We start from the raw sequence: 15,564 nt of genomic DNA, 5'->3' as shown, positions 1-15,564 counted from the left end.
ATTGTTGTGATGGGAGCATAAGCCAATGCAAGGTAACTATTAAGATTTATTGGATGTATCTCTTCTACTAGGACAACTAAATGAGGACTAAATAAAGGAAAGGAGGCCATGCCATGCAGGCTAGTACATCTTTGGTGTCGCTAACATTTGCACCCCTCCCCCAAACAACTGTCCATGTGTTCAATCTCTGATGGTGCTGCGGCGTGGCATCGGACGAAGCTGTGAATCTCGCCGATGGTCATTTGGCTTCTGCAGTTCTCATGGTCCACTTTTGATTACCTACATTTTCTCATCTCTGATTGTCTGGTGCCGGTTCAGCTCATCTCAAAGAACATATAATTCTAAAGAGAGAGGGAGAGAATGAGAGAGAGAGATGGAAGGGTCAATGTAGGGAGTACAGAGTTTGTCAGGTTCACGTTGTATTCATTGATTCCCACAGTATTTTATCTGGGGGTTTTTTTTCTGGGAGAGTTTTTCTTCGTGCTTACCAGTAGGAACGAGGCCGCCAGCAGAATAAGTTTGGTCTGTGATGTCATATCCTGTGGAACTGCAGGAATGAGACATTTTAGGAGGAGAGGGGGTTTTGCAGTGTTCTTGAACAGTAGATACTTCTATTTGTTTTGAAGGTAAAGCTATTAAGCCAAGGTTTAACTATATGGCTTCGGGTGTAAACGAAGGATAACTCACCCTCTAACCCAAAGTATTCATGATCCATGTTGCACTCTTCGTTAAACCCAGGCCATTTCTTCCATATGGAGCCAATTTTCTCACCAATGGCTGAGACCACCTGACGTTTGACAAAGAGATAAAAATGCATACAGTAGAACGAAAGTGGTGAAAAAGATATTTGAATATGGCATAAATTACCTAATGAAATAATTATTCTAAAATGAATGAAATATGATAATCAACCAAATATCAGACCAATCAAAGTCAATCAGATAATGGCTGGTAATGACCTGAAATGATAATGACCTGGAATTCTTGGTTAGAGAGGCATCGGTAGGGGCAGCACGATCCCTGGATTCTTATAGTGGAGGTTCCATCGGAGTCACACACTTCCAGGAGAGGGGTGAACATACTCCATCTGTTAACAGGTAGAACTGGTGAACACACACACCTCCCTCCATACACACAACCCCTCCTGCACCCACTCACAGACGCTGATAAGAGACCAATCCTGGGTGGTGATTGTTCTTGTTGTTTTGTATTTCCTAGCGTGGGTTGATTGGTTGCATGGTCGGTTGGATGATTAAGGTTTCAGCTGGTCAGTTTTCTATTGCATTGCACCACTGAGACCATTTTCCACTTGGTGTCATAAGAGGTCTACCGGGGTGACCCCTCCATACTGTAGAATAGAGATACAACACAGATCTAATTTAAACTTCTACTTTGCTCTGAGCTCTGTTAATTAGATACAGTGATTCTGGTGGCCTTGTCTGCAAGCTCTACTAAATGAACACACAAAGGAGACCTCTTCTAACCCTAGAGAAATACTTGGGAGAGAGAGGGGTTGGGCATTTCAGAGAGAGCGAGGGAAAGAGAGATGGAACGCAATAGAGAGTTTGGGCATTTCAGAGAGAGAGAGAGAAATAGAGGAAACGATTGAGAGGGGGTGGGCATTTGGTCAAAAATAACTAGGCCTACAGTCTTTTCCATTTTTTCCACTAAATTAGCCACCATTTTGATTGAGTGGTGTGGAAACGGTGATGTAATGAGGGAAAACAAGAGGCGCAGCTGCTGTTTTTCCGAGTAGGAATGTGTCAGAGTGGGCGCAACTGGTCGAAGGAAGTCAGGTGCAGGAGAGCAGAGATGAGTGAACACTTTAATCAGGCAGAGGAAAACAGCCGGACGCAACTGCGTCACAACTCTGGCCCAAGGAAAAAGCGGTAGCGCACAAAATCACACAACATGGTAGAAAATAACAAAACCACGGCTTAACAATACCCGGCGCAAAACCAGCCTGTAGCGTCACACACATAACGAACAAACAAAACCACACACAGATATGGGGGGAACAGAGGATAATATACACGTATAGTAATGAGGCGATGTAAACCAGGTGTGCTGGAAAACAAGACAAAACAAATGGAAAATGAAATGGAGATGGCCGGTGACGTCGATCACCGACGGAACAAGGAGAGGGACTGACTTCGGCGGGAGTCGTGACAGAATGAAGCCACATTCCTTCCCACCCAGGACACCAGCAACCCAGGTTATCCATCCAGACAGCTGTGCTATGTGCTAACTCCCCCCAGTTTAGCCTCCCTGGAGACTGGGCGGGAGAGAGGAGCACCACCCATTCTATTTACAGTCCTGGGTCGTATTCATTAAGCCCCAAAAAGAGGAAACAGTCTGAAATGGAGGGACTATCTGAACATTAACAAACACTCTTTTCGTTGTCCGTTGCACAGCGTTTTGATTCTGGAGTGAGTGGGGGTAGGGATAAATGTGAGAAATATTCTGGGAGAGTGGTAGAGGTTAGAGGTTGATTTCAGAATAGACCTACCGCTGTCGTACGCTCCCTATGAGCTGCCGTTGGGGGGTGTAGACCCTCATTTCCATCAAGCAGCAGCCAAGGCAGCACGCGTCCACCCTGAGGGGTCTTTCAAACAGGAAGACCTGGCGGGCCTGGCGGTCAAAACCTTGTAGGGAGCAGGACCGGGCCGGACCGCAGCACTGCAGACACATACAGGAACTCTCTGAGAAGGAGAAACACAGAGGGCCCAGTTTGAATAATGAAATGGTAACTAGAAAAATGTCCATCCCAGGTGGGCAATAAAATTATATTCTATAGATACTATTCTATGGCCACAGCTCTGTCTGTCTGCAGACACATTCAGGATCTATACGTGTAATGGCTGTATGTTACTGTTAGTATTGTACCTTCTACAGCCACAAAGAGCTGCTCACTGCTGTCCCCGGTGGCAATGCTGTAGGTCCTGCGGGACACACATTGTGGACCTGGAACACAGCAGCATGACATGACCAGGTCAGAGGGACTATCACTAATATAATCCATAGGCAAATTGTTAGCAGAAAATCATTATTTAATCTGATGTAACTGTATATTTCACACATGAAGTTGCACTAACCTTGCAGCTCTGGCCTGGCTATGATACGTAGTTGGCTGACTGCGTCCAGGAGAGCCAGACCCTCATGTCCACCCACACCATTCAACCACTGGTCCCCTGCCATCTCTGGCCCTCCAGAAGCCCTGGGCCTCATGTGGCCATTCTCCCCTTTACCCCCCGGACCTCCAGGGCCAAGGCCCAGCTGCTGGTCCTCTGAGCCCAGGTCAGGTGCCCCGTGGTGGGGTATGGAGCCAGGCAAACCCTGGGGATTGGTGGAGAGCCTCCTTTGACTGTGGAAGGCTCTGAAGAGCCTCTCGATGTGCTTCTCTCTCTCCAGACGGCCGAAGGGAAGGGGCTGGGTGGTCACTGCTGACATAGTCTGGGACAGGATGCAGGAAGTAATGACAGGAAGTACTGTTCAAGGTTGGGGATAATTTATATATATATATAAATAGAGGACTCTGCGCACACAGACACCAAAATGGGACAGATACAAAGTAAAAAAGAGTCCTCTATCATTCTCTATGGGTCAATTACATTTGAATCCCAGTCTATTCTCAATTCAGGAAGTACACTGAAATTCCAATTGTCATCAATGCTCTTCAATGAGGAAATATTGGAATTGGGTTTACTTTCAGAATTGACTGGAATTGAGATAGACAATTCCATCACTCACTTTATCCCAATATCATCACAATATTGACCCCAATAATCTGCAAATTAGATCAGAACAATCCAAAGGATTAGACCCCAAAATTACCAAAAAAACAAATGTCTCTAAACATGTGTCTGCCTCCACAGCCAACACATCCCTGGCACTAGGACAATCTCACCTCTCTGAAGACGGAATGGGGAAGCAACACGGTGGCCAGCTCCTGGCTATTTCATATTCACGTCACAGCATCACTGAAACCACTACATCCATCTCCTATTGAAAACCTGTCACAATCTACAATACCTCTGGTTCAGACACTCAACTCTATGGTAATATACCACTGTCGATTCGTATTTGGTGACACTTTAAGTTGCTCTTTACACTTCGTGTTTCTCAAACCTATTTAGTTACACCGTAGTTACTCTAGTAACGACATTTTATTAAGGTATTGCTTCTGTTGCTACTTGAGTAATTAGTGTAACTACAGAGGTATTAGAGCCATTTAGCATGTATCTAACCCATGTCTGAAACCTACTGCACATAGTCTGACTCCATGGACTCACAGCAAAGTGTAGCACATTGCCCAGTTGTTCCGTTAACAGTCGTGGTGACACTCTGTTTGAAAGCCCTGTGTATTCCGCTCCAGAAGCAACAAGTGTTCAACGCTGTTCAATGGAGTGAGATCAACCTCTCTATGTATGTCTTTCTCCTCATATGGTAAAAAATAAATACAAAATCCTCCACAACATTATTTTCATGATAAGTTACATAACAGCAAAGTATGTACAGTGTTGGTGGTTAACAATGAATATAGATGGAAGTAAGTATGTTTTTTAAACAAATGTTGCCATTTGTCAAGCTCTTACCGTCTAAGGTCCACTCCCTGGTATCTCTTGATTGAAATAAGTGTCTAGCAGGCAAGCATCTGGGTTTTTGAAAAAGGGATGGGTGAAGTAGGCTTCTATCTAACATTCTAGTGTGTGTGGGTGTGTGTATGTGTGTGTGTTTGCGAGGAGTGTTATGGAGGGGGGGGGGGGGGGGGGAGACCCACTGGTCTCTCTGACTCTGTCTCGCCCCGTCCAGTTTCCATCCCAACCAGCCGGATTTTTCTTTTGTTGGGCCAGAAAGGCACCACTCACCCATGTAATTGAGATCCTGCTTCTGGGAGAGGGGGTGGGTGGTGGGGGTGAGGGGGGCAGGAGAGAATCGGGGGATGGCTGTGTGAGAGAGGGCGTATAGGGAGACACCCCCCATCTCTCTCCATGCCTCCGGAATTTATACAACCCAAATGTGATTGGTTGGCATTTGGTTATGATGAATGGCATTGATCCTTACATGGAGGTTTGGCTGATTTCTAGAAATTATGTTGAATGTGTGAACAAAAAGTTGTTATACCATGACCTTTAATTAATAAGAAAAAGTTAATATTTGAACAAAACACACTGTATGTTCAACACACTAGATTTCAAGTAAAATAAAAATCATTAAGTCAACCATTTTACAAAAAACATGAAGAATGATGGTTGCCTTAAAGTAAGTACATATTTATTTTTATTTCACCTTTATTTAACGAGGTAGGCCAGTTGAGAACAAGTTCTCATTTACAACTCGACCTGGCCAAGATAAAGCAAAGCAGTGCTTTACACTGAGATAAAACATTAAGAACTAACTGAACCATCAGTAGACAAGGCATATTGACATTAGCGAGGGGAATAAAGCAATCACAGGAGTTGATCAGGAGAGCTAAGACAACAACGGGTAAATGGCGATGAATGGGCAGAGGGTCAGTTAGCTACACACAGGACCTGAATTCGAGGTTCGACAGATAAACAAAATGAGGTACCTTGTTAGTGAACAGTCCAGCAGGCATCAGCTGTGTAGCTGAGGGATCATAGGGTCCAATGATCAGCAATGGGTGAGTCAGGGAGCCGTTCGGTAGTCGCAACTATGCTAGGCGAGCGGGAGACACGGCGTTCAGAAAGCTAGCGGGCCGGGGCTAGCAGATGGGTCTTCGGCGACATCGCAATGGAAAAGCCTGTTGAAACCACATATGACGATTACGTCAGCAGACGAGTCGTGATGGGTCGGCGGGGCTCCATGTCGACAGTAAAGGGTCCTGGCCAATTGGCAAAAGAGGTATTGTAGCCCAAGAATTAGCTGGTATACTTTGTCGGCTAGCGGGGAGATGGGCCAAGCTCGAGGCTAGCTCAAGGCTAACTGGTGCTTGCTTCGGGACAGAGGCATTAGCCACTCGGTTGCAGCTAGCTAGCTGCGATGATCCAGTGTAATGGTCCAGAGCTTGTGGCAGGAATCCGGCGATGTGGTAGAGAAAAGCAGTCCGATATGCCCTGGGTTGATATCGCGCTGTGCAAACTGGCAGGAATTGACCCAAACTAAGGCTGGCTGGTGTCCGAGCTAAAGGTGAAGACCGCTAGCAGTGGCTAACAATGACTAATAGCTAGTAGCTAGTTAGCTGGCTAGCTGCTGATGGAGGTTCCGGTAATAAAGTATAAAAATAGCAGATCAGTACCACATTGGGTGAGGCGGGTTACAGGAAAGTATATTTAGTTCGTAGATGGAAAGTGAGATTAAGATATATATGGAAAAAACCCCAGAAGAAACAGACTATTTACATGGGACAAGACAAACACATGTCCAACTGCTGCGCCATCTTGGAATTGTTAACAGTGTGATAAAAATGTTGCATATTACTCCGTGGTAATATCTCTGTTTAAAAAAACACCTTCAACCATTGTTTTGAATCACACATATCATGCTTCTAGCATATAAGGCATCAGTGCCTATGGTCAAGCCCTCTGTACACAGCACGGGTATCTACTGCCAAAACCCTTCTCATCTCAGTGAATGAGCAAACTCATAGACTGCAAAAACCTGTGACAGACCCACATGGTTTAGTTTCAGTCTCAGACCCCCAGTGCATACATAACCATAGATCTTTCAAAGCATTCTCTAGCCACAAAAACCGGTGCTAAACCCCATTCATTACATGCCACCTTGTTTATGGATATGTCATGCCCTTTCATATAGTGTTACCCCAGTAGATTTGCTCCAGTTTCATTCCTAGAGGGATTGGTGATGTTATTCCCTAAAGGAGGAAGGCACTTCCAATGGTACCCATGAGGAACGACAGCGCCATGGTGATGAAGCACCTGTCCAACCAGGAACCACATCTTCTGGCACAAAATAGTAGCCGTGCATCACCCAGGTGGGTGCAACACTTTGGGGAGACTCACACTCTCTAAGTAATTTTGTTGCTGGGCACTCTCAGCGGTATGTTTGTAGGATGCCAAACTCTGGCGCACCTCCAGTGAAGCCTAGGCCAGGCTGGCCCCCAATTCTTGGGTCGTACCCCCCTCCAGACCGATATCTAGGGTCAAATGTCAAACAGAAAGCTATAGTGATAAGGAAGCAACCGATACATATTTTTCCAATTTTCTTGCTGCTAAAATGGAAAATGTTGTAACATTTTACATTACACTGTCCTTATTAATGTGTAATTATTCCTGTCAGTACAGTGCAACAAGTATTGTAGATACTCATTGTCAGGGGCGGACTGAAACAAAACTAGTTATACATTTGGCCACTGTGTTCATCTGGGAAGAAAAGTATTCACATGACAAAATACAAACATGTGGGACTGACCAACATGTAGCCTCTCTGAATACTGAGTTCTCAAGGTATGCTATGGCTATGGGTGCACCCTCAAACACTCACTAGGAATATACCAATCATAGCACATACAAATGTACAAGGCTATACACACAAAACTATTAGCCTACACTTTTTAAAAAGAGATATACAGAGTTAGCTCAAATGATTATCTTCATATTCAAGCATCAAGCATATCAAAAGTATCAAAAAACATCACACATTCACTGAACTTGAACATAAGCTACCACAATGTAAGTAAGTATAATTAGATTACAATGTTCACTAACTGATGTCCATAAAGCAAACAACACACAAAAAAACACATCTCTACACTGAGTCAATGAAATTGAACATTGGCTACATAACTGCAAGTATAATACGAAAGTCCAAAAAACATGCCTTAGTACAAAATCTTTAACTCACAGCTAATTTTATTTCAACTTTGTCAGCCTGTTAAGGAAGAGTCATAGCATAGCTGCGAGTAACCATTAAGTAATTACCACTAGTAAACCAGTAGGCAGCGCAGCAACTCACTACTCTCTGCCATCTTGTCATCTTTGTCAAGTGCCATTCTCTGATCTCAGGAAATGGATTGGGATTCATGCAGGAGACATCTGCACACAGCGCTGCATTTGCTGCATAACGGCGGTGAATACATTCAACAACAGTGTCCAGTACCACATTGTGGATCTTGATTTTGTAATCCCATGTCTGCATTAAGCAATGGGCTCGTCTTCTGCCAACTCACCTGGTTTTCTCTTCTTTTTCCTGTTGTTGTTCTCTTCTCTGAGAGAGCAGTCTGAGCTTCGGCATCACAGTCCTGCTGCTCCTCCAGAATGCCATTGGCCCACTCAACAAAGTCGTCTGCTGCCCTCTTCACACCCTCAATGTCTCGGGCACACTTTCTCAGGTTATCCTCTGTTCTCGTCACCGAGTGTTGTGCTGTTACGATATCCATGCCACTTGTTTGCAAGTATTTAGAGAGATGGGGACTTCTGCTCAAAAATCATGAGAAAAACCTCAGCTGTAGGTATGGTTTCAAACTTTAGGAGAGCATCCTTGTACCCTTGGGCCTTGCTTCGGATGGCAGGTTTTATGGTCACATCCTGCTCAATTATTTCCATAGTGATGACCACATCCGCGTAAAGTGAACGGTCAGGCTTTGCAAAGCTTCCAAATACTTTCCTCAAGGCCTCGTCTTTGGCCCACCAGCATGTTTCACCAATTACATCAAGCCGCCTGTGTCTCCTGTCCTCACATCTTTGGAGTGGAATACATTGGGAGTGACTCTGAGGGGTTTGTTTTGGGTGGTACTGAAAAAATAAGTCAAAATCCTTGGACTGAGGACGGGCAAAATAATCAAATGGATTTTCAGTGCTTTCGCTGTGCCTTTCTATTTTCCCTGTACTGGGCTCTGAACGAGATTAACATGGTAAATAACCTAAACTTAAACTTGTATTACTTGTGCGGTCATCGATTGTCTGCCCCCCCCCCCCCCCCCCCCCCGATTTACAGTCCCCCTGATAATCTCATAAATAAAACACTTTTTATTCTAAAAGAATAGCCTACATGTTTAGGTTTGTGCTCTTAAGTTGTACCTGAAGGTTCCTGCTCTGAGTCTGACTCTGAACTGGCCACCTCCAGTTCTGCAGGAGCACCTGAAACTCTAGTGCTGCTGCTGCTTCCTTCTCCACCTTTCATTAGTGTATCAGTAGGCTACATTAATACGGCTTTGTAAAAAGGGGGGGGGGGGGGGTCTCTTAATTTGGAGTGGTCTTGTTACGGTGCGTGAATGAGGACCCAAAAGCGAATTAACGTAAACAGAGCTTCTTTAATAACAAAACAAAACGTAGGCTCAGATGGACCGGCAGGTTCCGACAGGACAGGACAAGGTTGCAGCAAACATGACGATAGTCTGGTTCAGGCATGAACAACACAAACAAGAATCCGACAAAGACAGGAGCAGAAACAGAGAGAGATATAGAGGACTAATCAGAGGGAAAAAGGGAACAGGTGGGAAAAGGGGTGACGAGGTAGTTAGGAGGAGACAAGGCACAGCTGGGAAAAAGGTAACCTAACAACGACCAGCAGAGGGAGACAGGGTGAAGGGAAAGGACAGAAACAAGACACAACATGACAGTACATGACAGTACCCCCCCCACTCACCGAGCGCCTCCTGGCGCACTCGAGGAGGAAACCTGGCGGCAACGGAGGAAATCATCGATCAGCGCACGGTCCAGCACGTCCCGAGAGGGAACCCAACTCCTCTCCTCAGGACCGTACCCCTCCCAATCTACTAGGTACTGATGACCACGGCCCCGAGGACGCATGTCCAAAATCCTACGGACCCTGTAGATGGGTGCGCCCTCGACAAGGATGGGGGGGGGGGGGGGGGGAAGACGAGCGGGGGCGCGAAGAACGGGCTTGATACAGGAGACATGGAAGACCGGGTGGACGCGACGAAGGTATCGCGGAAGAAGAAGTCGAACTGCGACAGGATTAATGACCTGAGAAATACGGAACGGACCAATGAACCGCGGGGTCAACTTGCGAGAAGTGGTCTTAAGGGGAAGGTTCTGAGTGGAGAGCCAAACTCTCTGACCGCGACAATATCTAGGACTCTTAGTTCTACGCTTATTAGCAGCCCTCACAGTCTGCGCCCTATAACGGCAAAGTGCAGACCTGACCCTCTTCCAGGTGCGCTCGCAACGTTGGACAAAAGCCTGAGCGGAGGGAACGCTGGACTCGGCGAACTGAGATGAGAACAGCGGAGGCTGGTACCCGAGGCTACTCTGAAAAGGAGATAGCCCGGTCGCAGACGAAGGAAGCGAGTTGTGGGCGTATTCTGCCCAGGGGAGCTGTTCTGACCAAGACGCAGGGTTGCGAAAAGAAAGACTGCGTAAGATGCGACCAATAGTCTGATTGGCCCGTTCTGCTTGACCGTTAGACTGGGGGTGAAAGCCGGAAGAGAGACTGACGGAAGCCCCAATCAAACGGCAAAACTCCCTCCAAAATTGAGACGTGAATTGCGGACCTCTGTCCGAAACGACGTCTGACGGAAGGCCATGAATTCTGAAAACATTCTCGATGATGATTTGTGCCGTCTCTTTAGCAGAAGGAAGCTTAGCAAGGGGAATAAAATGAGCCGCCTTAGAGAACCTGTCGACAACCGTAAGAATAACAGTCATCCCCGCTGACGAAGGCAGTCCGGTGACAAAATCTAAGGCGATGTGAGACCACGGTCGAGAGGGAATGGGAAGCGGCCTGAGACGGCCGGCAGGAGGAGAGTTACCGGACTTAGTCTGCGCGCAGACCGAACAAGCAGCCACGAAGCGACGCGTGTCATGCTCCCGGGTGGGCCACCAAAAGCGCTGGCGAATGGAAGCAAGCGTACCCCGAACGCCAGGGTGGCCGGCTAACTTGGCAGAGTGAGCCCACTGAAGAACGGCCAGACGAGTAGGAACGGGAACGAAAAGAAGGTTCCTGGGACAAGCGCGCGGCGACGGAGTTTGAGTGAGTGCTTGCTTTACCTGCCTCTCAATTCCCCAGACAGTCAACCCGACAACACGCCCCTCAGGGAGAATCCCCTCGGGGTCAGTGGAGGCTACTGAAGAACTGAAGAGACGAGATAAAGCATCAGGCTTGGTGTTCTTAGAGCCCGGACGATAAGAAATCACGAACTCGAAACGAGCGAAAAACAGCGCCCAGCGCGCCTGACGCGCATTAAGTCGTTTGGCAGAACGGATGTACTCAAGGTTCCTATGGTCAGTCCAAACGACAAAAGGAATGGTCGCCCCCTCCAACCACTGTCGCCATTTGCCTAGGGCTAAGCGGATGGCGAGCAGTTCGCGGTTTCCCACATCATAGTTACGTTCCGACGGCGACAGGCGATGAGAAAAATACGCGCAAGGGTGGACCTTGTCGTCAGAGAAGGAGCGCTGAGAAAGAATGGCTCCCACGCCCACCTCTGACGCGTCAACCTCGACAATGAACTGTCTAGAGACGTCAGGTGTAACAAGGATAGGTGCGGATGTAAAACGATTCTTGAGGAGATCAAAAGCTCCCTGGGCGGAAACGGACCACTTAAAGCACGTCTTGACAGAAGTAAGGGCTGTGAGAGGGGCTGCCACCTGACCGAAATTACGGATGAAACGACGATAGAAGTTCGCGAAGCCGAGAAAGCGCTGCAACTCGACGCGTGACTTAGGGACGGGCCAATCAATGACAGCTTGGACCTTAGCGGGATCCATCTTAATGCCTTCAGCGGAAATAACAGAACCGAGAAATGTGACGGAGGAGGCATGAAAAGAGCACTTCTCAGCCTTCACAAAAAGACAATTCTCTAAAAGGCGCTGGAGGACACGTCGAACGTGCTGAACATGAATCTGGAGTGACGGTGAAAAAATCAGGATATCGTCAAGGTAAACAAAAACAAAGATGTTCAGCATGTCTCTCAGGACATCATTGACTAATGCCTGAAAGACAGCTGGAGCGTTAGCGAGGCCAAAAGGAAGAACCCGGTATTCAAAGTGCCCTAACGGAGTGTTAAACGCCGTCTTCCACTCGTCCCCCTCCCTGATGCGCACGAGATGGTAAGCGTTACGAAGGTCCAACTTAGTGAAAAACCTGGCTCCCTGCAGGATCTCGAAGGCTGAAGACATAAGAGGAAGCGGATAACGATTTTTCACTGTTATGTCATTCAGCCCTCGATAATCTATGCAGGGGCGCAGGGACCCGTCCTTCTTCTTAACAAAAAAAACCCCCGCTCCGGCGGGAGAGGAGGAGGGGACTATGGTACCGGCGGCAAGAGCTACAGACAAATAATCTTCGAGAGCCTTACGTTCGGGAGCCGACAGAGAGTATAGTCTACCCCGGGGGGGAGTGGTTCCCGGAAGGAGATCAATACTACAATCATACGACCGGTGTGGAGGAAGAGAGGTGGCCCTGGACCGACTGAACACCGTGCGCAGATCGTGATATTCCTCCGGCACCCCTGTCAAATCACCAGGCTCCTCCTGTGAAGAAGAGACAGAGGAAACAGGAGGGATAGCAGACATTAAACATTTCACATGACAAGAGACGTTCCAGGAGAGGATAGAATTACTAGACCAATTAATGGAAGGATTATGACAAACTAGCCAGGGATGGCCCAAAACAACAGGTGTAAAAGGTGAACGAAAAATTTAAAAAGAAATGGTTTCGCTATGATTACCAGAAACAGTGAGGGTTAAAGGTAGCGTCTCACGCTGAATCCTGGGGAGAGGACTACCATCCAGGGCGAACAAGGCCGTGGACTCCCTTAACTGTCTGAGAGGAATGTCATGTTCCCGAGCCCAGGTCTCGTCCATAAAACAGCCCTCCGCCCCAGAGTCTATTAAGGCACTGCAGGAAGCTGACGAACCTGGACCGACAAGGTAGTGCAGGATCTTGAAGGAGAGACAGGAGTAGTAGCGCTCACCAGTAGCCCTCCGCTTACTGATGAGCTCTGGCTTTTACTGGACATGAAGTGACAAAATGACCAGCAGAACCGCAATAGAGACAGAGGCGGTTGGTGATTCTCCGTTCCCTCTCCTTAGTCGAGATGCGGATACCTCCCAGCTGCATAGGCTCAGCACCCGAGCCGGCAGAGGAAGATGGTAGTGATGCGGAGAGGGGGGCAACGGAGAACGCGAGCTCCTTTCCACGAGCTCGGTGACGAAGATCAACCCGTCGCTCAATGCGAATAGCGAGTTCAATCAAGGAATCCACGCTGGAAGGAACCTCCCGGGAGAGAATCTCATCCTTTACCTCTGCGCGGAGACCCTCCAGAAAACGAGCGAGCAAAGCCGGCTCGTTCCAGCCACTGGAGGCAGCAAGAGTGCGAAACTCAATAGAGTAGTCTGTTATGGATCGATTACCCTGACATAGGGAAGACAGGGCCCTGGAAGCCTCCTCCCCAAAAACAGATCGATCAAAAACCCGTATCATCTCCTCCTTAAAGTCCTGATACTGGTTAGTACACTCAGCCCTTGCCTCCCAGATTGCCGTGCCCCACTCACAAGCCCGTCCAGTAAGGAGAGATATGACGTAGGCGACACGAGCAGTGCTCCTGGAGTAAGTGTTGGGCTGGAGAGAAAACACAATATCACACTGGGTGAGGAATGAGCGGCATTCAGTGGGCTCCCCAGAGTAACACGGCGGGTTATTGATTCTGGGCTCCGGAGATTCGAAAGCCCTGGAAGTGGCCGGTGGATCGAGGCGGAGATGGTGAACCTGTTCTGTGAGGTTGGAGACTTGGGTGGCCAGGGTCTCAACGGCATGCCGAGCAGCAGACAATTCCTGCTTGTGTCTGCCTAGCATCGCTCCCTGGATCTCGACGGCTGAGTGGAGAGGATCCGAAGTCGCTGGGTCCATTCTTGGTCGGATTCTTCTGTTACGGTGCGTGAATGAGGACCCAAAAGCGAATTAACGTAAACAGAGCTTCTTTAATAACAAAACAAAACGTAGGCTCAGATGGACCGGCAGGTTCCGACAGGACAGGACAAGGTTGCAGCAAACATGACGATAGTCTGGTTCAGGCATGAACAACACAAACAAGAATCCGACAAAGACAGGAGCAGAAACAGAGAGAGATATAGAGGACTAATCAGAGGGAAAAAGGGAACAGGTGGGAAAAGGGGTGACGAGGTAGTTAGGAGGAGACAAGGCACAGCTGGGGAAAAGAGGGGAAGAAAAGGTAACCTAACAACGACCAGCAGAGGGAGACAGGGTGAAGGGAAAGGACAGAAACAAGACACAACATGACAGTACATGACAGGTCTCTTAATTTTTCCCAGAGCGGTAAATTATTGTAGTAACTTGTAATGCTGGTACTAATGGTGTTAATGATCTTTGCCATTTCCTGTGCTGTGTCACACAGGCTACTGTGTTACGTTCATGGATGTATTATGGTTACATTACTGTAGCCTGTTTCGCTGTACAGTGGATGTGCACTTTCTCCAGCTTATGTGACATGAGTCATGATCGAGTCCTAGCAAGTCCATAGTCTAGGTTTACTATTAGTGTAAACATATTGCCTTCGATGTCATATTTTGATCGCTATGTTGCACTCATTGCTATGATGTAATTCCTGAAGACGTAAGATGTGCAAACTGTTTAGCCTTCCGGCCGCTGTGTCACTATTATTAGCTAGGCTACTTAGCTAGCCATGCTGGGTGTTGTGTGTGTGTATCAGTGTGTGTGTTTTTGACTGACCTGGTCCCTTACTGGTGAACATGTCGCTTATTTTGCAGCATTTAGCTGTGTCTGTGGCAAGGGCCTTTCTCTTTTTTATTCTCTCCCTCTCTGCTCCACCTTTGCTTTTCTGACCGTCCATTTCGCCATGCAGCTTGTCTAAAAGGTAGAGAAGCAGGTAGACGGTTGCTATGTGCGTCACGGAGAGACCTGATGTCCTTTTTGGCGCGGGGACACTGCAGCGAGAGAGTGATTTGTGGATTCTCTGTCAACTCATTCCTGCTTGCTATATTATCGCTGGTCAAGTTGACTATTCATGGCAGGCCAAAACGACCCTCGGGTCAGTGCTCCCGACGGCCAGTCCGCCACTGCTCATTGGGAACACTGTACTGACAGCATGAACCCTAGCTCTAACCTTAACCCTAACCCTAGCTCTAACCTTAACCCTAGCTCTAGCTCCAACCTTAACCCTAACCCCAGCATTAACCCTAACCCTAGCATTAACCTTAACCCTAAACCCTAGCTCTAACCTTAACCCTAACCCTAGCTCTAACCTTAACCCTAACCCTAGCTCTAACCTTAATCCTAACCCTAGCTCTAACCTTAACCCTAACCCTAGCTCTAACCTTAACCCTAACCCTAGCTCTAACCTTAACCCTAACCTTAGCTTCATGTCAACATCCTGGTTCAACCCTTAACTGTAAGCTCAGGGTAGGTACAGTGGAACCAAAGATTCCCATCAATTCCCCTGGAAAATATCCTAGTAACCCTACTCACAGGTCTTCTCCAGTGCAGATTTCATCAGGCTGTCCCTCTCTGAGCTTGTAGAACATGAGTTCCAACCGGGCTGTATTCATGGTGTATTCCTCCGCCTTGGGTATGAGATCCAACCGGGCTGTATTCATGGTGTATTCCTCCGCCTTTGGTATGAGTTCCAACCGGGCTGTATTC

The 15,564-nt window shown here is 47.6% G+C and overlaps 1 protein-coding gene across 2 annotated transcripts; it reads right to left on the bottom strand.

Annotated features, from left to right (window-relative positions):
- Positions 1–28: 28 nt before the first annotated feature.
- Positions 29–4,739, bottom strand: LOC110508355 (phospholipid scramblase family member 5). 2 transcript variants are annotated; one of them, XM_021588811.2, is made up of 8 exons: positions 4,596–4,739; positions 3,096–3,453; positions 2,887–2,964; positions 2,510–2,702; positions 976–1,087; positions 688–787; positions 489–547; positions 29–341 (listed from the first exon to the last, which is right to left on the bottom strand). In XM_021588811.2, the coding sequence occupies exons 2-8, from the start codon at positions 3,448–3,450 to the stop codon at positions 315–317; spliced, it is 924 nt and encodes a 307-aa protein (XP_021444486.2). In that variant the 5' UTR covers positions 3,451–3,453; positions 4,596–4,739; the 3' UTR covers positions 29–314. The 2 variants fall into 2 exon arrangements, 1 of the variants encoding a protein (XP_021444486.2); XR_005040297.1 differs by lacking the exon at positions 29–341 and having other exon boundaries at positions 960–1,087.
- Between the last annotated feature and the right edge of the window lie 10,825 nt (positions 4,740–15,564).

This window comes from Oncorhynchus mykiss, chromosome 28, assembly GCF_013265735.2.
Source record: "Oncorhynchus mykiss isolate Arlee chromosome 28, USDA_OmykA_1.1, whole genome shotgun sequence".
Classification (NCBI taxonomy): Eukaryota; Metazoa; Chordata; class Actinopteri; order Salmoniformes; family Salmonidae; genus Oncorhynchus; species Oncorhynchus mykiss.
This window is presented reverse-complemented; position numbering and strand designations above follow the sequence as displayed.

What these genes read in the sequence shown, in the direction of transcription:
- LOC110508355 (XM_021588811.2), bottom strand. Translation starts at nt 3,450, where the DNA reads ATGTCAGCAGTGACCACCCAGCCCCTTCCCTTCGGCCGTCTGGAGAGA. An exon ending in TGAATACTTTGGGTTAGAGG is followed by an intron (nt 548 to 687) that starts GTGAGTTATCCT and finishes TCATTCCTGCAG; the next exon opens with TTCCACAGGATATGACATCA. An exon ending in TGGCGGCCTCGTTCCTACTG is followed by an intron (nt 342 to 488) that starts GTAAGCACGAAG and finishes CTCTCTCTTTAG; the next exon opens with AATTATATGTTCTTTGAGAT.